Source organism: Necator americanus, chromosome III (genome assembly GCF_031761385.1).
Source record: "Necator americanus strain Aroian chromosome III, whole genome shotgun sequence".
In the NCBI taxonomy this organism is placed as follows: Eukaryota; Metazoa; Nematoda; class Chromadorea; order Rhabditida; family Ancylostomatidae; genus Necator; species Necator americanus.
The window spans coordinates 5,013,323-5,034,984 of record NC_087373.1 but is presented as its reverse complement, the minus strand read 5'-3'; the positions used below and the strand labels follow the sequence as shown (position 1 = coordinate 5,034,984).

Below are 21,662 nucleotides of genomic sequence, written 5' to 3'. Positions count from 1 at the left end.
AAAAGATTAACTGAAGAGCCATTGGGGATCATTGGGAACCGATAAATGAGTCCTCAGCACCACTTAGAAAGCAATGACATCAACAAAATTCATAGGATCCTAGAATTTCTGGGGTGTGGAAAGAGAATTTCAGGAAAGAATTTACCATTTAACCTTCCAAGCCAAAGGTTTCCTTTCTCATTAACTGTTGCATGATTTTGTTGCAAGACGCGCCAGATTCTGGAACGAATTAAAAGTTGACGACGCTAACATTTTTGAAAAAATGGAAGATGGAAGTCCAAATTTTCTTCGAGATGAGTTATTTTCTAGAAAAAAAAAAACTAATTCAATCTTCCTCCATACCTCCATTTCTATTCTTATCCATTAGAAAGTCCATTGCTGGCAAATTACTTTTAAAACCTTTTCTTAATCAGGAGATTCTGTAGTTTTCAGTGTACCTTTTATTCAATTAATATTTCAAAGACATTTTTAAGAAGCACCAAGAGCAACTTTTTCTGTTCGAGAGCAGAAAAACTGAAACTATGCGTTCTACAAAATGTCTCAGCGGGAATAGCTGGTGAAAAAAGGTTCAATGAGGGGAGATCCAAGAGGTTTCAAGAGGTCAAAGGCCAGTGAGCGGGTAATAAATCGGATAGATTATTATTAGAAACCAGGGACTTTTGAAAAAAAAAGGGAAATTGCACTACATCTCTGCTCTCTCCTTTATTCTCTCCAGTTTTCCATTGTGCATCAATCCAAAAAAAAGAGAGCACAAGTGTAAAATAGCCAAAAAGATGCGAAAATTACCTGAAAATCACCTGCATGGATATACATCAGATGCAGAAAAATTGCTTTATTTACTACTCATAGTATTTTCAAAACAAGAAGACAAACATACTTATCTGGTTACCATCAGACCAACAGTGCAGCTTTGTAGATTCTTCGCCTCCCACACAAATAATGTGTATTGATTTTAAAAACGATGTTAGAAGGTTCTATTAGTCTCAAAATCTGGAAATTATTTGGTCCAGTGCAATATTTTTAATATTTTTATAATATTTTATAGCGCTGTATTTACTTTCACTATAGACAAACAAATTTTATCATTCTTCGAAATAGGATTAATTTTCGGAAATTTTTCAATTTTTTTTCAGACATTCTCGAAAAGAATAATAAACTATGCCCATTACATACATATTAAATTTCTAAATATTGCCGAAAATTGAGCACTTTGAAATCACTTTTAAAGTTAATAATAAAAGAAATTAATTAAAAATAGAGCGAAATAATAAAATAATACTGAAATTAATGCTAGAAAATATTTTGTGAGACGCGAAAAAAACCGGAACAGAATGATGGTAAACAAACAAGTAGAAATTTTTGGGTTTGACAAGGTGAGCTGTACGCATCTCAGAGTATCCTTGTATGCACATATGGTCTCGATTCTCAAAAAGAAAATTCGAGAAATAAATCGAAAACTCCTCTACTTCTATTAATTTCTAATTCTAATTCTAATTCTACTTTACCGTAATTTGTTTGTGACGAAAGAAGAAAAAACAAGTCGAGAAGACCTTTGGAATTATGTTAATTTAGAAGCGTCTGGATACGAATTTAGGCGAAATGATCGTGTTGACGAAACAAAACGACGTCATCCATGGCGTGCCTAATGGACGGGAGGATCTCCTTACAAGAGCAGATAAAAATAATCTATTCGAAATGCAACGAATGTAAAATGTATAAACAATATGTGCAGATAAATTAGATAAATATTTAGCAAAAATTTTTCGAAAAATATTAGAAAATTCTTACTAGGATATTAGGAAATTATTAGGAAATATTAGGAAATATTTAGATATTAGGAAATTATTAGGAAATATTAGGGAACTCAGCGAGAAAAGAAAAATGTTCGGAGAAAACTATCATTTTATTGATGTCCATTGCACTGGGAAAGTATATACGCTTTTTTTTCCTGGGAAGGATTATTTTCCTTTTGTTTGATGTCTAAAGATTACAATATGTCAGTTCAGCTGTCAATTTTTGCAGACAAATTCGCTGGGATGAGAGCTTGAGTGACATCCGAAAAATACCCTTCTGATGATATTACTGAGCCTCTCGAGAAGACAAGTATAAATCAATTTTCAGGATAGTATTCGGGAAATCTCAACCTTGATACATGTGTAATTCAGTAATTTTTTTCTTTTTTCTTTTTTCTTATAATTATTTCAAAAAAGCAGAATTGAAATAGATTTGAATTACTGTTTTATGTTGGTGAAAATGACCAAAAGCTCCAGAAACCTCTGCAAGATTTTTCTCTCTTGTGCCTTATTACAAGATAACTTTTAGCAGATCTAATATAACAGTTCATAAAGATACTAATTATAACATAATTTATAAAATATTAAAATATTTAAATTGCTGTTTAAAAAAAATAATTATTTTGATATTTAGTTCACTTCACCAGCGTCACGCTACCTTCATATGTCTTTCCTCCTTTCTAACACACTCTGCATGTCTGACACTTTCTCTCATTGTGGCACGCTACTTCTTTAATTCTCCTTATTTCTCATACTCTCTCATTCTGCATTTCCTTACTGTCCCTGTTTTGTTTTTCCTCTTCCGCCCTCGATAAGACGTAAAAAACCTCTGTAGACGGGAAATCTTTTCAACAGCACAAAGCTAACTAAGAGACATGACAACATAATCCACTCGTTTTTTTTTTTGAGAAAAAATCACAAGTAAATTAATTGTCATGTCTTTTAGTCTTTTTGAAAAAATTGCACGAAAAAAAAAAATACCGAAAAATAAGTTTGCTTTCCATACTAATTGAACCTTTTTCACAGGACGACTATAGAGATCCCAATGAGAAAGTGAATGATGTGTTCTTGCGTATACAAATGCACTAATGACATCGCACATGACCGCGACGCATTCACTGTAATTTTGCTTCCCCGGATGTACACTACAGGTGTCAGATCCACTATCTCTTTGAAAAGATGTGGATAAAAATAAAACTAAGACTAAAAATTAAAGTACAACTGTGATTACGGTGGGCGATACATTCTAGAAGAATGAAAATAAATTAGCAAAGAAATTCAAAGAACACAAAATGAAGAAAAAAATAGAACAATTGGAGGAATTGTTCAGTTTAACAGGAAATCTTTTGTAGATTTTGTGGGAGATAAAACTCCACTAATGCAAGATTTGTTTTGCGAATGATTCACAGGAAAGAATCGACATTCAAAAATATTTTAATGTGAGAACGATGGAACTTAGAACTCACATCAGGGTTGTTCTCAACAAAAAAAAAAAGAATAAAAATTACTTCAAAAAGTTTCATTCATACAATTTTGGATTTCAAAAAAGAATAAAACAAGCAGGAAGGAAATTTCAGTAAAGTAGACAAACGAAGCTAGCAACAACATTCATGGATTCGATTTTATTAGGTAGATGTTAAGGTGAGCTAACAGTTTGGAAAAGTAAGGGGCGATCCATGAAATAAATACAAGAAAAAACGATCAAGCCGATCTTCTACATATATGCAGTTCGTCTTCTCTACTCTTACTGTTTGTGGAATTTTCCAGGAAATTTTTTTTGTTATGCAAAACCACCTTCTTAATTCTTCCGTTCTATTTATTAAACTGATCAACTCTGCTTGAAAAGTGTTTGCGTTTTGCTTTAGCGCTGGCCTTTTTGCAAGGGAAGTCATCTTTGATCGATACGCATATTTTTAAACTGAGCCCTTTTTATGCTTTTTTGAAGGAGGTTATATTGTTTTCTGCAAAGAATATCCCCGTGGCGAGGATCATACTGTATAGGAGATCCGGGATCCCGGTAAAAGATTCTCTTCAGCTGATCTTTGACATAAACTACAGTAAGCTGAAGTGACAGTAAACTAAAGCGATACGTAACGAAAGAAAACGTAAAACGAATGGCATCAAGTCAAGTTCGCCTTCTCCCTTTTTCCGGTTGAGTAAATAGACGACAATTAAAGGGAACGCACAAAATGTTGGCATGACCGATAAACAAATTCCTCTGCCAAGAATTCCACAAAGTACAGACCTAATCAATTCAAGGAGACAAGTCAACTACTGTATTCCCGAACTCCTTGGGCAATGCACTTCTCCTGAAAACAGGGAGAAAGCAAGTGGAAAAAAAAACACCGGAAATTAACTGAATCCGAAGAAGAACGTTGCTTCGCATTCAATCTGTGTGTATAGTAGTCCTCGTTTCGTAGTACAATCCAGAAAATCGAGTTACTACAATTTCATCGCAATGTATTTACGGCGGCAATTGAGTTACGAGGGGAGAAGTAACGTAATTACAAAGTTGTATCCAAATAAATGGGAATCGATGAAAGCTCGGATAAAGGACATCTCGATTACTCTGGTTTAATTACCAAAGAGATTATGGTAGTGATAAAATAGAAAAGTGGATTGGAAGAGGATGGAATTTTTCCCTGAAGAACTTAACGTTAACAATTTCCATCCCACAGTTATCATTGGGTCGCATTAAAGGCATCACCTCACGAATCTGAGGTGGCACGGATTTCAGGTGAAGTATTCGAGTACGGGATCGTAGAATATAGAGAGGGGCGTGATTCCGTCCATTTCTTCCTAATTGTCGTAAAAAACGGTCCGGAGGACGCAACGCGTGCACATGGCTGGCGCGCTCCAATCGAACTCATTGTAGGAAATAGCGCACCGGAACGCTCGAAACTCCACCCTATCACCTCAGATTAGTGGGGTGATGCCTTTAACTGAGGACAGATGGGAAAAAATCTAATTAGAAATCACAGACGAATGGTACTTTACGGTCGTCAGGAGATGGAGGTGACGTTTGAGCGCATATTGATCCGCGTGACCGCCGCGCAGTCCGCGTTGCGACCGCCGCAATTCGTCTGGCTGAGGTATGCTCGTATTGCTCGCGGCGCTTTCCCTCCAATTCAGCACACATTCCATTTGGCTGAACCGCATATCAAACACTTAAAGAAGTGGTTGGAATAGGAATTATTTCTGGAATAAGAAAGTATTAAGGTGAAACACTAACAATTATTTCTGGAATAAGAAAACCCAGCGCAAACATTTTTGTTTCCTACTTTCGTACAAATTTTGGATTCAACTCAATTCAATTTTGGTTGATTTTGTGTTCAACATACATCTGGAAGTGGAAAAGTGCGAACATAAAATATCTAACTTAAATTGAGATAAATGGTGGCGTGATAGAGAGATTTCCCTTGTCTATCTATTTTTGTTTTTTTAATTTTTTTTTACAATATCATACCGTAATGTTTGAGTCAATAAATAAATAAATGTAAATAATACAGTATTCTGTTTTTCTTTCGTTCCCTAGAATTATGATAAACAAAGTTCTTCCTTCAAATATATGACATACACTGCAACATTTTCTATTTTCTTCTACGGAAATTATCCGAGGCGAGTGGAACAACGTTCCGGAAGGGCGGAGACGCGTTTCCGTGATTAGTTCGTTCGAATGGTTTTCTATCAGGTTCTCACTGGTAACTCGATTTGTTTCGAACGACTTAGTATAGCCGGATCAAAACGACCTGAAGCTCGGCGCGCTCACGTAAGCGGCCACGTTCGACGCGCTGTGCGGTGGAGTGGAGCGTAGTTAGGAGCAAGTGAGCACCCGTGCTAACACCAGTTATCGACACAATTCGGGAAGGTCCTACCACGATCACAGGCGTTTACACAATTCCACTATGCTAAGGATATTGCCATGATTAAATGGTTAAATGATGAAGTTTAAAGGCATCACCCCACGAATCTGAGGTGGTGCAGATTTCAGGTGGGGTATTCGTATATCGGGATCGTAGATTATGGAGAGGGCGGTGATTCCGTCCATTTCTTGCTAATTGCCGTAAAGACGGCACGGAAGATACGGCTTCGGGCGTTCCGTCGCGCTATTTTCTACAACGAGTTCGATTGGAGCCTTGTGCACGCCCCGCATCTTCCGGGCCGTTTAGGAAGAAATGGACGGAACCATCCTTCTCTCCATAACCTGCGATCCCGTATACGGATACTCTACCTGGAATCCGTAACACCTCAGATTCGTGTGGTGATGCTTTTAAATAGCAAAGGTCCTAATATATATTAATAGCAGCGCAGATATTCTTCCAATGCTAGCAACTATAACCAATCAATACTTATCAAAATTGGAACTTATAGATGAAATCTAGATGTAGATGTGGGTGATTGAATCAATGTAGATGGTCATCGCTGACTAAAATGACAAAGTAAGTAAAAAGTCCAGTCCGTAAAAAAACAAAGAAAGAGTTCTTCACGGACTGGCGCCGGTACTTATGTTTACAAGAACAACCGCGCCGCCCGCTCGACTGCAACCCGACTCTGTTGGAAGCGTACTCGAAAAAGCGGAATTGTTAGCTACATTCGGTCAACAAAGAAGAGATAGGTGTCTGTACATACGAAAAAAAAACAAATTCAAAAGAAGGAAAAAATACGTGAAAAAGTAAGTTGCACTTGCAATCAATCAATAAAGAATGAGTGATAATTCCGGAAGGTTTTTTTTTTCTTAAATAGGCTTTAAATGGGTGTATTTCTGTGACATAGGAAGAGTAAAGTAGAGACCATTAGTCGAGCACATGCGAAAATAAGAAAATCCAATTTATTACTTTTTGTTTGTAGTCTATGAAGTTGTAGTAAACAAAGATTGTTGTCGGGAAAACAACTCAGTATTCAGCTAATGCTGAGATAAATTTCAATGTTCCATTCAGATGAAGTAACACTATTGCTGTTGTTACTATGGTAAGAACGACGATAGTAAGAGCCATGTAGAAGAATGCTTTTTGTGGAGTCTGAAATTAAGAAGGAAATTGTTCGTTGGTATGTCGTTCGCTGAAATCATCCCTCTATCTCTAAATCAGCTTACGATCGCTGAAGGTTGCGCGGTTGGTTGCGCTTCTCCCTGTTGCTCTGCCCCCACGTCCGCCGTTTCCGCTCCTTCTACTGTTGGTGCTTTGTTTTCATTCGGTTGATTCTTTTCCGCTTCTTCTACGGCTGGTGCTTTGTTTTCATTCGGTTGATTCTTTTCCGCTGACGCTGTAGGATCCACTGACGGCGCTTCAGCTGCAGCCATAGTTCCTAAAAAACCACTCTTATTCGTGTAAAATTCAGAATTTGGAAGTTTATATTCGTACACAGCAATTCTTACGATTTTATTTCTTTTGAATTTTTGTTGATAGCATTATTTCCGTTGCTAAGATTGTGTATGATTGGTTTACGTGAAATACAACCTAGGGTCAAAGCGACCTGACTCCCCGGTGCAGTCGCGTAGACGGTTGCGCTCGAAGTGGCCGGGTGGAGTTAGCGATCGCGATTACGACAGGACCACTGGCAGTCACTTGGAATGCAGAGATGAGTGCCGCTAGCAAAGGTCCCATCTTGATCGCAAACACCACCTCTATACCACCGATTCAGGTGCAGCCGCCCACGCCCAACTGCAGCAGGCTTCAGATCATACTGAGGCAGAGAATGGGCGTACAGTGCAGTCAAAACAACATGAAGCACGGTGCAGTTGCGTAAGCGGTTGCGCTCGAAGCGGTGCGGTGGAGACAGCGGTTGGAATCGAAGTGGGACCACGGTGAACTGCAGAGATGGGTGGTGGTAGCTAGGAACCGCTACGCTCCGCCGCGTCGCTTCGACCGCAACCGCTCACGCAGCTGTCCGTGTTTCATTTCGTTTTGATCCAACTATAAATGTCATTATGTTTATTCAAATTACGCGCAATATCCTCTCTCTTTCCCCTTTCATACTATAAAGGCGTGTAACACGACAGATTTAATTGCTCGAGTCTGAGTCAATACCAAGAAGGTACATGCCGATCGATGAAGTTTAACACGTCCAACTCGGCAGTCGGGTCGAATCAACCTAACCTTTGTAGTACGGACATACAGTACGTCCGTGCGCGGCAGGACCTCCACCAGTCTTCGTTGCCGCACTAGAAGATGGCAACATACCACGAATCTGTGGTGGTGCCGGTTTCAGGTGGGTTGTGCGTATACAGGGTCGTAGATTGTGGGGAAGAGGGTGATTCGTTCCGTTCATTTTTTTTCCTAATTGCCTTAAAAAACGGCCCGGAAGATGAGGCTTCGGGCGTTGCGGGGCGCTATTTTCCACAACGAGTTCGACTGGAGCGCGCCAGCTCTGTCCACCCGCCGCATCTTTCGGGCCGTTTTTTTTCCCGGCAATTAATAAGAAATGAACGGAATCACCCTCTTCTCCGCTATCTACAACTCCGCATAGGAACTCTCCTCCTAAAATCTGTACCAACCCAGATTCATGGAGTGATGCCCCTAATACGCTCACGGTGGTCGTCAAGTCAGAACGACCTCAACCTCGTTGCAAATATGAGGGCGGTTGAACTCGAATTAGCGTGGCCGGATCTTCGCAAAGTCTCGCAACTCGGTTGGATCCAAGGAGGGTCCCACCACGTACGCACGTCAGTGTAGTTTTTTGACCTGATCATGCCATTCAACCCATAAAAAAGAGCCGGTTCCCGTGCGCTGCGCTCCTCGTGCGCGAATCATGAGGAGGCATCCGAGAGGGAACGGAAACCAGCTCAGTGCTCTTCCATTTGCGCGCATCTCTTTTTCTGAATAGAATGTCCTTTTCCCTATTCTGTGGAGAACTCGGCCTTCAAGATAATGATCCAGTTGAAAATTGAAAAAAATCTCATGAAAGCTAAAGTTACGCGAACTCACCCCAAAACTCGAAACACCGCCTTCACAACTAAGTCGTAATGCAATAACACACCCTCTGTGTACAGGGGATTGTAATGACTTATCTTTGTTTATGAATGAACAGAAAAAAAAAAAACACCTGATATCAACTTAGCATCTTTAGAACCACAACAATTAGTTTTTGTTTCAACCTGAGAATGGGAAAAATGAAGTCACCATAACGGCTGGGAGCGTCAACGAAGAAATTGTGCATGGATTCTGCGGCCCTAGTTGCAGAGATGTGTCGCGGTAGCGAGGATCCTTACACAGTCCCAAACGCTACGCTCCACCGCCCCGCTTAGAGCGCAGCCGCTTACGCAACTGCGCCGTGTTTCATGTCGTTTTGACCCAACTATAAGTAAGAGGTCGGAGAGATTGCCAAGAATAAAATCTTTTAAAAGACAATAGTTCACTGTATATAGTCAGGTGAAAACGACATGAAGCACGGTGCAGTTGCGTAAGCGGCTGCGCTCGAAGCGGTGCTGTGGAGTCAGCGATTGGGATCGAGGTGGGGCCATGGCCAACTGCAGAGATGAGTTGCGGTAGCGAGGATCTTTACACAATCCCAAACGCTACGCTTCACCGCCCCGCTTAGAGCGCAGCCGCTTACGCAACTGCGCCGCGCTTCATGTCGTTTTGGCCCAACTTTAAGTAAGAAGTGGTACAAGTTTCAAGCGAGTATAGTCAGCTCAGAACAACGTGAAGTGAGGTGCAATTGCGTAAGCGGCGCGGTTGGGCGCAGCGGTGAGGATCGAAGGGGACCATCGCTTGCACCTCTCATAATCGCCGAGTGGAGCCACCGATGGTCCCACCTCGATCCCAACCGCTACTCACCGACGCAACTGCAGGTTTAGGTGGTTTGATGCAGCTACGAGAGTACTAACACAGCTTTCAGTATGAGAGCAGGTGATTTGAGCGGGTCCCGTCGTGCACAAACCTACTGTACATCGCGCTCAATGAAACGTTGAAAAGAGGTCGCGAATTGTTGTCCTGACAACGCTTCCCGCCCCGAAGTGAGATAAGGGTAAATTTAAGAGGAATTTAAAGTTCGACCACTCGCTGCAACAATCACAGCTTGGATCGCTTGGAGGTCTTCCTCATGATTCCTCAAGCCCTGTTTTTGGGTATACTGGCTTGTTACCCTTTACTGCGGAGGGAAATGCAGAGAAATTTCTCTAGTTTTTAATTTCTTTATTTTGTGCTGGATAACTTCTTCGTTTGTATATAAATTCCCAGTGCGAAATCGTAATATAACATTTCTCTCGGACTAAGATTGATGTATTATATAAGCGAATGTATATAGATGAAGTAAGCGTCTAATGCGTTCTTCTACACGTTCCCCATTCAATTTTTGCCGGATTTGCTACATCTTATAATTTTAGCACGTCGGTTTACTATTTCAGTATGTTGTCTACTTCACAATCTTCTCTCTCCGTTGACAATGATTTGGATTCGTCTTCAACACTGACCAAACCTCCACTGGCAAAGTATCGCGTCCACACATCCAGCTCTTCGCGAACTCCACGCACACCTTCATCGAAAAATACCACTGATAGACGATGCTCAATTGCCGGTAAGTTTCTTTATTCTTAAAAAAAACCGTTATGTATCCTTTCCTTTCCTTATTGCGTGCGACTATTGAGAATTCTTACCGTAGCTTTGATATAACCAAGAAACTCTCCCTAAAAGTTTTATGCCTGAACTATAAGGAAGGATCTTTTCTTTTCTTTTTTGCAAACTTTGGCTTGATTTTTGTATCAAATTTGAGAATCCTGTCTTGGTCGAAGATGTCTTAGCATTATTGGACGCAAATGTCACATATGTGGGACACAAACGTTTCATACGACCGCGTTTATACTTGACTTGACAGCGGTAGCGCTTATGCGTTCATATCGTAAGTATTGATCTTCGAAGAGGCGAAAATCGATGAAATAGTCGTGATTTATGGATGTCCTTCTAATACAGGTGTAGTATCACGACTGTTACCTTATTGGCAAACCAATTAAGTCACAAAAGTCACCCACTTCAGAATCAAGATATTAATTCTTTAGTTTTCCAATTTTTGCCAATTAATATAGCAGGATTCACAAGACAACCATATTTTTCAAACTATTGTGCTCTTCTCTCTGTTGATTAAATACGCCTGCTTCTTCCAAATATTCAGTTTATAGTTCCCCTTGCTACTTCAGCAATATCCGAAGGTCGTGGTGCCTACAAAGGTTATGTAGGTCTAGCAACTATGGATCTTCGACAGGCAGACATCGAAATCAATGAATTCATTGATTCTTCAACTTTTTCGCGTCTGAAAATGAAGCTATTGGTTGCTGAACCTGAAGAGGTTCGTTATTTCTTTACCAATATCAACAATAGTCACAGCTATAGATTTTGTGAAGCGTTTGTCGCTGAATTTCCTGCATTTTCCCTATTATGGCACTGTGCAGAGTTATAAAGCCTCCACCGCTATTCTTTAGTTTCAGATACTGGTAGAAATGTTATTACGATATGCTAACAGGACTAAAATCCCGTCTAGGACCATATTTAGGACAATTAACATTGGGTCATTCCAGATTATTGTGGCTGAGAGCTTTAACGACAAGTCGAGCAACGCACTACTCCTTGAAATGATCCGATCCTCTTTGCCAAACGTTACTGTAACCAATGTTCATCGGAGGTCTGTTTCCTAATGGTTTTTAGATGAAAATTCTCTCTATTTTTTAATTTTACCTGCACATATTCAGTTATTAATTAGAGTACTTCTAAAAATCAGTAGGAAATTCGCAATGAAGTGAATCGTTAGCATGTTTACTGTCTTCAGAATTATCGCGCTACGATTCTTTGCGACCACTAGCGTTGGGGCCTTGGTATTCGTCAATTCTACTATTCTCCACGACTTTCTAGATGGTAGTACGTATAGATTGGAGAAAAAGTTGCGTTATGATGCAATGTGATCTGAGACGACAAATTTCCAGGAACTGTGGATTGAAATCAAGAAAATAACGTCAAAAATGAATCCCTGAATGAATCAAAAAATGAAGAAAAATCCCTCCTCTACGATATGATTTCCTTATTCCGTGCTAAAATTTTGGAGGTGTCTCTTTAGTCTTTTGGTGGTGAATCATTCCTCTGCTTCTGAGGCTGTTCTTTGTCTTCTGTTCACCAATTAATGTTTGATTGCGTCACTGCTGACTCACCAAGGATTCAGTCAGTCATCGAGGATGTGCCGAAGGGATCATGCGTCATCCTTAATACAATTATCCATAACGATGTTCGCAATGATATTCTAAACGAAATATTTGTTGAAAGGGAACTTCTTAAGGTTCTTCAATCCAGTCCGTGGTGCAGAAATTGTTACTCAGCTTTCAAATGAAGAAATATCCAACTGTGACACTGTGGTACTGCAGAAGTAAGTGAATTTCTTGTTTCTCTGTTCATTTCCGTTTCTTCTGTTCGGACCTCCTTTACTTTTAGGCAATTTTGCATGCAAGCTTGTTGTGCACTTGTTAAATATGTGGAGCATATTCAAAACGTGGTTTTTGCCTCAAAAACCCTACGCTTTAGCTACTGTGATGTTGAAAAGACGTGCATGTTAGGTTGGTTTCCTCGAGCCAGAGAATTTCTTCTTTTTATCTTTTAGATGGACTAAATATGAAAGATTTTCTGAACAGATGTTGGATCTTGGCGAAACCTCGAGATCGTCAACAGCTTTCCGAAGAAGGTAAGGAGAGATCAAATTAGTCACGTGATGTTTTTGGAAAAAAACTTCTAATTACCCGAGTTTGAAGCGTAATGATCTTGAAGCAGTTTGCCAGATATGAATGTAGCGTGAACGTAAAATCTGACGTTTAAGAAATTAGTACAGCTATCTTAACGACAAGTTCTACGCGAAACAGAAGGAAATAGAACAGTTAGATTACCTGTAGGGTCACAGCCATAATTGCGCCGCACTTTTGGATACCAAGTCTAAGGAAAAAACCCAACTGCAAGAGAGAATCGGCCGCAGTCTTTGAAAACCTAACCTCAAAAACCACGAAGGTAGCATGAGTCTCAAGAAATAAGTAGGTCACAAAAAGATTTGGGCACCAATTGACGGAAGCAAGCTCGAAAATCGTTTGTCTAAGGGAGTTCAACAGAGAAGTGAACGAGAATTTGCTTTACCGGTTGGGCGAAGTGGTGATCAGGACAATTTTTATTATCTTATTGCGTTTAAAAAAACCTTGAACACATATTCTGATGTCTGGCGAAGCTTCCATTGCCGGATAATGTTAAGGACACGTTTATTATTGATCGATAGCAAATCAATCCATTGCATAGAAGAACGGAAAACATGAAAAAACACCTAGCACACAAACACGATGTTTACATAGCAATAAAAAGTCCAGTCATGAATCGTGAGGATGAATGCTGTGACCGACGATCTGGCGCCATATCAAGACCTCTGCGGGTTTTGACCTATGGGGTCGGAGGCAAGGAGCATAGTTATTAGTTACTATTAACGACGCAGTCCTAACAACCGGTTGTCCCGCAACGTCGTGGATATCAAGGTGAGCGGTATTGTAGCGCTGTCTACTTTTCTTACATTATCTTTCAGTAATCTGTTTTGCTAAGTCATATTTTATGGGGTGACGAGGCGTATGAGAAGGTTGATTACACCTGCCTTTGATTTTCCCCGCTCTGAAGAAGGCGATGATGCCGAAATATGCGCCAGAATAAAGATCGATAACTATCTTGGCTCTGCTCATAAAAGTAGTTCACGATATAAACAGACACGTTTACTCATTTGTAGATCACACAATTCCAATCAGATTCATTTTTTTCTTTTTTTTTACTGTAGTTGATAACTTTACCAGGAACGACGTTCGTTACTGGCTGTAGTTGATGAAACGTTAACGTCTGGTGGAGCACGATTGCTTCGTTCCAACCTTCTCCAACCGTCTAGTGACCAGGAAGTTATTAACGGAAGGTTGGACGCAGTTGAAGAGTTAGTGGAAAATCCCTATGTAAGTTCGCTTCTTACTTTTACTATGTGGAAGTAGGTAATGTGTGACATAAGGCATTACTATCTAACCTGTGTTATAAGTAATCTGATCAGTGTTTCAAGTTACCATGTCCACATTTGTTTTCTCGTATTGTTTTCAGTAACCATAAAATACTACAAAAGGATGTGATACGTGAACATCACGATAGATAATAGACGTGCTGAGATGCTATGTATATACTTATGCCTTGTATACCTTTGCTGCCTACAGTTTCTTTGTGCCGGGAATCCAATATAATCAGTTTCCATGACGTAAACCTTGAAAACGTCAAGAACAGGGTACGTTTGACGTTAGTTATCGGTTGAGCCCCAAGACTGGCACACGAACTGAGGGAGATGCAGAAACTTGGCTGCCGTCACTTTTTCCAGCGGTGGCACTAAATTTTCAACTGCCCAATAAGGAAAATGTTCTTTCTTGAAAGTTAATGTCACTCTCTGAGCAACATATGTGTGTAAAAATTTGAGTACATTTGCTAATTTCAGCTAATTGAGAAATTGCGTCAAGTTTTGGGCTCAACTTACGATCTGGACCATGTTTTTGATGCACTCATCGAATCTCCTATAGAGCCTACAACGGTACAGAGCGCGGAGTACAACTTGACTCAGGTTACGCTTTATTGTCTCCACTAGTGCGCTCATTTTCTAAATTTTTTTTTTGAATATTTTAGCTTTTGCGTCTGTATAGTGTGTTAAACGTAGTCAGTCCTTTACGTCAAGTCTTAAAGATTTTCAAGTGCGATCTCCTAAGTGGAAAAAACGAGGTTGGAGTAAGAATTTTTACTTATTGTCGCTATGTCATTTAATATTCCCTTCTCAGCTGCTCAGTGATGAGAGGATAGATGTTATCAAGAAACTTTTGGATGACAGATTTCAGTCAGAGACTATAAGCGGTAACAAGAAGAATTCGTTGAGTCAGAGACACAAGAAATGTTATGCTATAAAGGTATTTTGTTTTTTTTCCTGAACTTTCATGTATACGGGACCATTTCAAACTTTTCTATGTAGGATGGTGTTTCTGTGAATCTAGATGTCGCTAGGAGAGCTTACGAAGAGCTACTACGGGATATCCAAGGACAAGGTGGATGCAAGGGATTTTTTTCTTCAAATCCTTCCTGCTGTAACAGTCGTTTTAATCTGAAAGTACTTGCAACTTTTCATTGTCTGCCTAATTTTTAGAAGAAGAGCTCAATAAACTCTTACCGGGAGAGGACACTCGCCTTGCTTACTCCAAATCTCGTGGATTTCACTATGTATGGGTGTGCGGTAATGCTGGTACAGTTAAAGTGCCAACGGTTTGTTTCTCTTACACATCTTCTCTTTCACTGTGTCCTCTAATTTTCTTCGCTAGCGACCACCGTCCCACTTCTTTATTTTGTAAAGTCTAAATCCAACCTTTCAAGTCTATTCAGGTGTTCATCAACGTCGTACGACATCGTTCGTCTCTAACGTTCACATCAAGGAATCTATTGCGCTACAGCGGTCGGTCATACAAATTCTAAACAAAGTTTTGTAAGAAAAAGAGCGCTTTCGCTAAGTGCAGTAAATAATCAGCGCAAAAACGAGATGACAGTAGGATTTTTTTGAGCTCCGTCTGAGCGTCTTGTTCAAAAGAGTTATTTCACTATCAATGGGAGCATTTGCTTCAATTGGTACTTTAGTTGGTATAATAGACTGGCTCTGAATAGAAATCGTTTCACTCCTAATCGTAACTTCCTGTTTTCGAAGTGAATATCTTGTTCTTTTCTTTTGTAGACAGAATAGAGCAGTCCATGTCGGAAGTTCTGATTGCCACAAATGTTGTTGTTCAGGAGATTATCAAGGAGGTATCTTCTCTATTCTATTTTATTTTCTTTTCATTTTTATTTCTTCACATTTCCAACGTCACTTTTGAGATTTCATACATTTTTCTATTCAGTTTTACTTAAACATGTAGGATGAACAAGGTATAACTTCATCATTAACAGCTTAAGCGATATTACTTTGTATTTTTTCTATTCTTTTTATAGTTTATTTGTATTATGTATGTGTTATCATTGTTTTAACTGTATTATGAAAGACTCTTCAATTGTCGTCCGCTTCCTATGTTTTCAGATTCGACCTTCTATTGCCGTTTTGTATCACGTTATGGATTGCATTGCTACGATTGATTTTCTTTGCAGTTTTGCTGTGTATGCATTCAATAGGGAAACAGGTGTGTATCTTTGGAGGCGAAAAAAAGTTGCTCGATTAGTCGAGATGCGATTGATCACGATTTAGCAAAGCTCATTTCAAGAAATCGTGTAAACTTCCATCACTTGATCTTCTCTCCTTCGTTTTGGTACGATTTCGTGCACAGCAGCAATGGGAGAAATCCAGTAATTGCCGTCGAAATCTTTCTTCCAAGCACGTAGAGTCCCGTTAACTCAACCCTACAATTTTCATCATGTCCTAGTTTATGAAAAACATAAAAAAGGCAGTGTGGTCTGAAGTTTAAAATACCGAAGAAGCAGGGCGAAGACGAAAAATTTGCACAAATCATAGAGAAGCTGCCGTGTTATTTGGTTTATATTGCAAATATATTACTCTTTGAGTTTCTGTTCGTGTTGGTGTCTGTCCACCAGAATTCAGTCTTTTCTCTTGTTACCCCTGTCTTCTTATTTGCAGTTCGGCCGAGGTTTGGGAATAGCATCATAATCAAGGAAGGAAGGCATCCGCTGTTAGACTATTCCACGAATGACGAAGTGGTGCCCAATGATACGGTATGCTTTGTGTGATAATCGCTCTTATTTATAGAAACACTATAAGGAGTTATTTCAGTATCTTTCTCCAGACTCGAGGGTTAATATCATAACAGGACCTAATATGGTTGGTTGTGGTTTTTTTTCATTGATTTTTTTTTAAATATTGTGCAGGTATCATGAGCTGGACAATTTTTGGTTTTTTTTAGACAGGAAAATCCACTTATTTGAAGCAGGTGTGCCAACTATGTATTCTAGCACAATGTGGCTCTTACGTACCGGCAAAGATAGCTGTACTTCCAGGTAAAATTACGTTAAAAATTCTGAGTAATTTTAGTTACAATTGTCCACTTTTTTCAGTTTTTCTACGCATTTTCTCTCGAATTGGGCACAATGACAACCTCTACAAAAATCTGTCCGCTTTTGCTCTTGAAATGCAGGAGATGGCACTGATTCTACAGTACTCAGATGACCGCACACTCCTTGTAATTGATGAACTGGCAAGAAGTTGGTTCATTGTTTTAATTTTTCTCTGATATTCATTTAAAATTTGATTTTGCCTCTGTAGAACTTGAATTTCATTGTCTCCCGTAGCAGTTTTATAAAAAAAAATACCGTATTTGCCACTCAGCTGATGGCAAGCGCAGAGTTTGCAACAAAAGGCAGACGATCTAACATAATCAGAAATCAATTTCCAGATTTTCCGAACATATGAAACGATATAGTTTGAGAGGTTTACGGGGAAGTTCCGGTTCAAACTAACTGGTTGATTCTTTTTGATATAAACGGAGCAAAAGCATATTAGGCAAAAGAATATAATATAGCTCTGATAACTGGTTTCAATCAGTGTTTTAGGTACATCAGTAGAGGAAGGCATTAGCATATGTTATGCAATAATCGAGAAACTTCTCCAACAAAAGGTAAATTTTTGTTTCTTCTCGTTGTTTGATTTCATTTTCTCTGTCCTAGTGTTAATCCTGTTTCCTCTATGGTGCTATGAAAGAATAACTTCGCATGTTTCTTCTTAAATCAAATGTAGATCATTGTTTGCTATGTTCAGACCTTTACCATGTTTGCTACACATTTCCTCGATTTGGCAGCTCTGGATATCAACTATCCCCAAGTCGAAAAGTACGTTGACAATAAATCTGCCGTATAATTCGTTGGCACTCTTGACGCTTATTTCAGTTTGCACTTTCCTCCTCAGGTCATCTACGTGGATGGTGAGGAGCAGTTAGCTCCAACGCATAGACTGGAAAAGGGACCTTATAGAGGGCCGCTTTACGGTCAGTCATCTCCAGCCGCGTCTCTGTGAAAATGAAAAGAATTAACACCAGACTTTCATATCTGCTAAAATGTTAATCCTTGCTGTTTATTTGTTGCTCAAAACATTGTGACAAAACTGCTCCAGGATTTTCCATAAAAAACAAGTCTTCAGTGTTTTTTTTTTTATCGCATGCGATCATGAGTTTTTTTTTCTGCTGAAGCGTCGATGCTCTCATTTTCATTATGAAGTAGCTAAACCAATATTTCCTAGGATTTGAGCTGGTGGAACTGTCGACGTTTCCTGAAGAAGTCATCGAAGCAGCGAGGGAACTAAGCCAACGTCTTCATGAGAAGAATGTTGGTAGAAGGTGATTCTTTTTCGGCAGCTTATCAGGATAATTTTTCGTTGCGGAATCCAGTTAGAAGTAATGAAAGGAGTCAAACCGAAGTAAATGACTATGAAAATTGCTTCAAAGCAACCTACATTCTCATTTATTCATTTGTATGAGAATTAAGAAAGGTAAGTCGTTGTTAACTATGCATAGCTGCGGGTGTAATCTGATGCTTTTCGGGATTTCAAAGAACTTTCTTATTGGTTATGAATTGCAGAAGTGGTCACCCATTTAAATGACTTTCAGAACTATGGATCCCGAAACTCTTAAGCGCAGAACGTTGCTGAGGGCTGCCTATCGTCTACGCCAGATCATTGCTTCAAAAAATTTGGTTACCAGAGAAACTTTGATAAGGTTAGTTGGATCTCTTCAGATTTGTCGCGTTTTTGGCGCCGTAAAAGTTCTCTAATTTCATTTTTATAAAGTGACTGATCCCTAATCTTCCTGATCTCACAGGGCAACTATCATTAAAGGAAAATTAGAACTGAGTTCTCTTTAGGAGCCTCGAAGAAGTACGTCAGCAACTTCGTGCGGACATCCCGGATATTATGGGTCAGAATAGGAGCTCCACGGATGAACCTAGTGCGTGATCTTCTGGATCACACGCTCTGGTGGGGCGAGGACAAAAAATATAACCTTAAAGATTTGACTGAATTGTTAAGGGCTTCAAAAAAATGGTTGAGATAAGTGTGTAAAAGTCCGTGACGATCTTTAGTAAATTATTTCTTTTCTAGAAATTCTGTATAGCTATTTGAAGGTATTTGGATCTGATTCGTTGTAATGTTGTGTATCCATCGTTCTCTTCCGAATGTTTATCTCCTCCTTTATTTGAATTTACTGTCATTTCTTTAAGAATCGATTTTCGAAAGGTTCGCAACGGACCGTAGTACCACCTTTTCTTGCAACTCCCGTCCTTTTCTTTTTTGTATTGTGAAAGAAGACATGTTTGTAGTTGCGAAATCATAATATTACTTAATGTTACAGAAATATGGGCATTCACAAAGTAATTCCATCAGATTTTTGTTATTCTTGCACCTGCATTTACGCTTTGTCACACGCGAAGCCACACTCGCTGTTGACAGTTTTCTTTGTTGTTGTTGTTGTTTTTCTTGCTCTTTTTGTAGATTTTTGTTACTATTATTGCTCTTCTTTGACATTATTGCTCTTGTTGTTAAAGTTTCGTTCTTGTTGACATCAACTATATTCTAAATTTGAGAGAAGAGTTATGTAATTGAGTTCATGTAAGTCATTTTTGTGAATATGGTATTTTCATTTTCAATTTCCAGTAAATATCCTGTATTGGTTATTCCTGGGATTTGTAAGGACCAGAGCCATTTGCAGCTCGTAATTCTTGGGAAAGAAGCAAGTACTTTCATTTATACAAATACACTCTGAATGACTACACTTTATTTAAGAGAATTGCTTTGCATCGTTTCGTATTTCTCATTTTTGGTGTCTTTTTTCCAGTCCTGAATTGTATCTGTTTTGTGAACACATGAGAACATTTTTGATGCAGAAAGTTGCTTTCTAACCTGCTATTTGCCTTTTTTGGTTGTCTTTCTTATCGGTGCAACGGTGGTGGTTTCCATAATAACTGTTATATCACCTCCTTGTTTCTTAAGCGTTGCTGCTATGAGCATCCAAAAGCCCATCGCACATGAAGTTATCATTATACCGAAGAGTAGAAATACGAAACATCCGAGAAAAAACTGCAAATTCCCTGCGATGGTAACGTGTTTGTGTTTCTAGATAAATGTTAGAAGTATTGTGGTCCTACTGTTTTCACGTTGTACCATATTTCGTCAAGTTCCTCTTCATCTGAAAAGCTATCAGCTACCTCAGTTAGCGAAAACCGTAAATCTGAGGACTTTCTAGACTGAGAATTGCGCCAACTCACCGTATTTTTCGGATCGTATTGATGGATCAGGTACTTTGTCAATATCTGGAGTGTCCAGCTGGAAGTTGAATGCGTTTGTGTCGATAACATTTAGAGAGACGGAAGAGAGGATCCATGCAAGATGCTTGCCTGTGTTCCAGATTTTGATCCCGAGCTGCTTCCGGGTGGTCTTTTGCGCGCAACCATCCCGTTATTGGAATGTTACATTAGTGATGTGTACATATCCACATAACAACTAAGTGATAATCAACTGCACCTATCAAGATAGCATGATCAAGAAAAAAAAGCTTCCATGAAGGCGAGATAGGATCCTTCTTCTTCCTCAGTGCAGGTGTAGTAATGAATACGATCGCATTTTACTTCTGACATCAGGCAGATGAGAGCAAGTGTTTGTACCTATACGACAGTGCCTTTTTCTAAACCATCCTTTCCCTCACCCGATCGTTCATCGCAACATATAGTCGGATCAAAACGACATGAAGCAGGGAGCAGTTGCGTAAAAACGGCTGTGCTCCAGGTTAAAGGCATCACCCCACGAATCTGGAGTGGTACGGATTTCCGGTGGAGTATTCGTATACGGGGTCGTAGATTATGGGGATGAGGGTGATTCCGTCCATTTCTTTCTAATTGCCGTAAAAATCGGCCCGGAAGATACGGTTTCATTCGTTTTGGCGTTTTGTACAAGAGGTTAGATTGGAGCGCGCCAGTCTTGTGCGGCGCCGCATCTTCCGGGCCGTTTTTTACGGCAATTGGCAAGAAATGGACGGAATCACCTCCCTCTCCGTAGTCTCCCATCCCGTATACGAATACTCCACCTGAAATCTGCACCACCTCAGATTCGTGGGGTGATGCCTTTAAGCGGCGGAGATAGCGGTTGGAATCAAGGTTGGACCATCGCGAACTGCAGCAATGAACGATGGCAGCAGGCGTCTTCACTCGATCCGAGCCACTACGCCCAACCCTACCGCTTCGAGCGCAGCCGCCTACGTAACTGCACCATGCTTCATTTCGTTTTGACCCAATTATAGTGACTACAAACCTATCGTGAATCGTTTCCATACATTGCCGTCTGTTTCAATGTACCTCATGTAATCACACGCACCATGTATTTTTTTACACGCGCAGGGGTGCAGATTTGAATCTGGTTTACTTGTTTCAAGGTAATAGTTCTAAATGATTGAATCGAATGGGAACCATTGAGTTTTTATGTTGCTAGGCAACCCATCGACGAGTGAAGTGTAAGAGGGAATGGGGTATTCAACTCTGTTCTTATTTCTGGTGGTGAATAGCTTAGTAGGGTTCATTTATTTGTTATTCTATCGTCTCCTATTTGTTACTCAAGCTACATCGAAAACCCCTATCAATGGTTTTCGATTCAACTGACGTTATATTGCTAAGATATTCAAACGTGTGTGTACGAGAACACACCGCTTGTTAATAGAATACATGTTCTCCTTCTTCTGTAGGGGTCCTAAAACCTAAGCATTAGTCTTGGAGGATTTATGACATGGCCCACTAGTGAGAACAAGGAAGATAGAGCCTCCAGAAACAAGAGCGCAGCTGAGTGCACCTCTCTCCAACTATACTCCAACATCCCCCATCGTCTTGTTATTTTCATTCT

At 39.7% G+C, this 21,662-nt stretch overlaps 3 protein-coding genes across 6 annotated transcripts; 1 reads left to right on the top strand and 2 right to left on the bottom strand.

Moving 5' to 3' along the window:
- Positions 1–6,685: 6,685 nt before the first annotated feature.
- RB195_008653 (uncharacterized protein) lies at positions 6,686–8,948 on the bottom strand (the record flags this gene model as incomplete). Of its 2 annotated transcripts, XM_064195258.1 has the most annotated exons (4): positions 6,686–6,811; positions 6,886–7,097; positions 8,717–8,736; positions 8,887–8,948. In XM_064195258.1, 4 exons carry the CDS (start codon positions 8,946–8,948, stop codon positions 6,686–6,688), a joined length of 420 nt encoding a protein of 139 aa, XP_064046403.1. The 2 variants fall into 2 exon arrangements, with proteins under 2 accessions (XP_064046403.1, XP_013304669.2); XM_013449215.2 differs by lacking the exons at positions 8,717–8,736; positions 8,887–8,948 and adding an exon at positions 7,889–7,970.
- Positions 8,949–10,138: 1,190 nt separating this feature from the next.
- RB195_008652 (uncharacterized protein) lies at positions 10,139–18,734 on the top strand (the record flags this gene model as incomplete). Of its 3 annotated transcripts, XM_064195255.1 has the most annotated exons (25): positions 10,139–10,307; positions 10,924–11,072; positions 11,302–11,405; positions 12,051–12,137; positions 12,203–12,324; positions 12,400–12,449; positions 13,582–13,731; positions 14,253–14,375; positions 14,438–14,530; positions 14,587–14,712; positions 14,775–14,847; positions 14,946–15,061; positions 15,179–15,248; positions 15,522–15,592; positions 15,861–15,960; positions 16,413–16,507; positions 16,566–16,613; positions 16,696–16,789; positions 16,847–16,993; positions 17,342–17,406; positions 17,547–17,617; positions 17,675–17,772; positions 18,024–18,120; positions 18,391–18,498; positions 18,644–18,734. In XM_064195255.1, the coding sequence occupies 25 exons, from the start codon at positions 10,139–10,141 to the stop codon at positions 18,732–18,734; spliced, it is 2,517 nt and encodes an 838-aa protein (XP_064046400.1). The 3 variants fall into 3 exon arrangements, with proteins under 3 accessions (XP_064046400.1, XP_064046402.1, XP_064046401.1); XM_064195256.1 differs by lacking the exons at positions 10,139–10,307; positions 10,924–11,072; positions 11,302–11,405; ... (1 more) ...; positions 12,203–12,324; positions 12,400–12,449 and adding exons at positions 13,129–13,175; positions 13,236–13,275; XM_064195257.1 differs by lacking the exons at positions 13,582–13,731; positions 14,253–14,375; positions 14,438–14,530; ... (14 more) ...; positions 18,391–18,498; positions 18,644–18,734 and having other exon boundaries at positions 12,400–12,500.
- Positions 18,735–19,543: 809 nt separating this feature from the next.
- RB195_008651 (uncharacterized protein) lies at positions 19,544–20,227 on the bottom strand (the record flags this gene model as incomplete). Its single annotated transcript, XM_064195254.1, has 6 exons — positions 19,544–19,613; positions 19,677–19,704; positions 19,751–19,853; positions 19,922–19,962; positions 20,042–20,099; positions 20,171–20,227. The coding sequence occupies 6 exons, from the start codon at positions 20,225–20,227 to the stop codon at positions 19,544–19,546; spliced, it is 357 nt and encodes a 118-aa protein (XP_064046399.1).
- Positions 20,228–21,662: the final 1,435 nt, after the last annotated feature.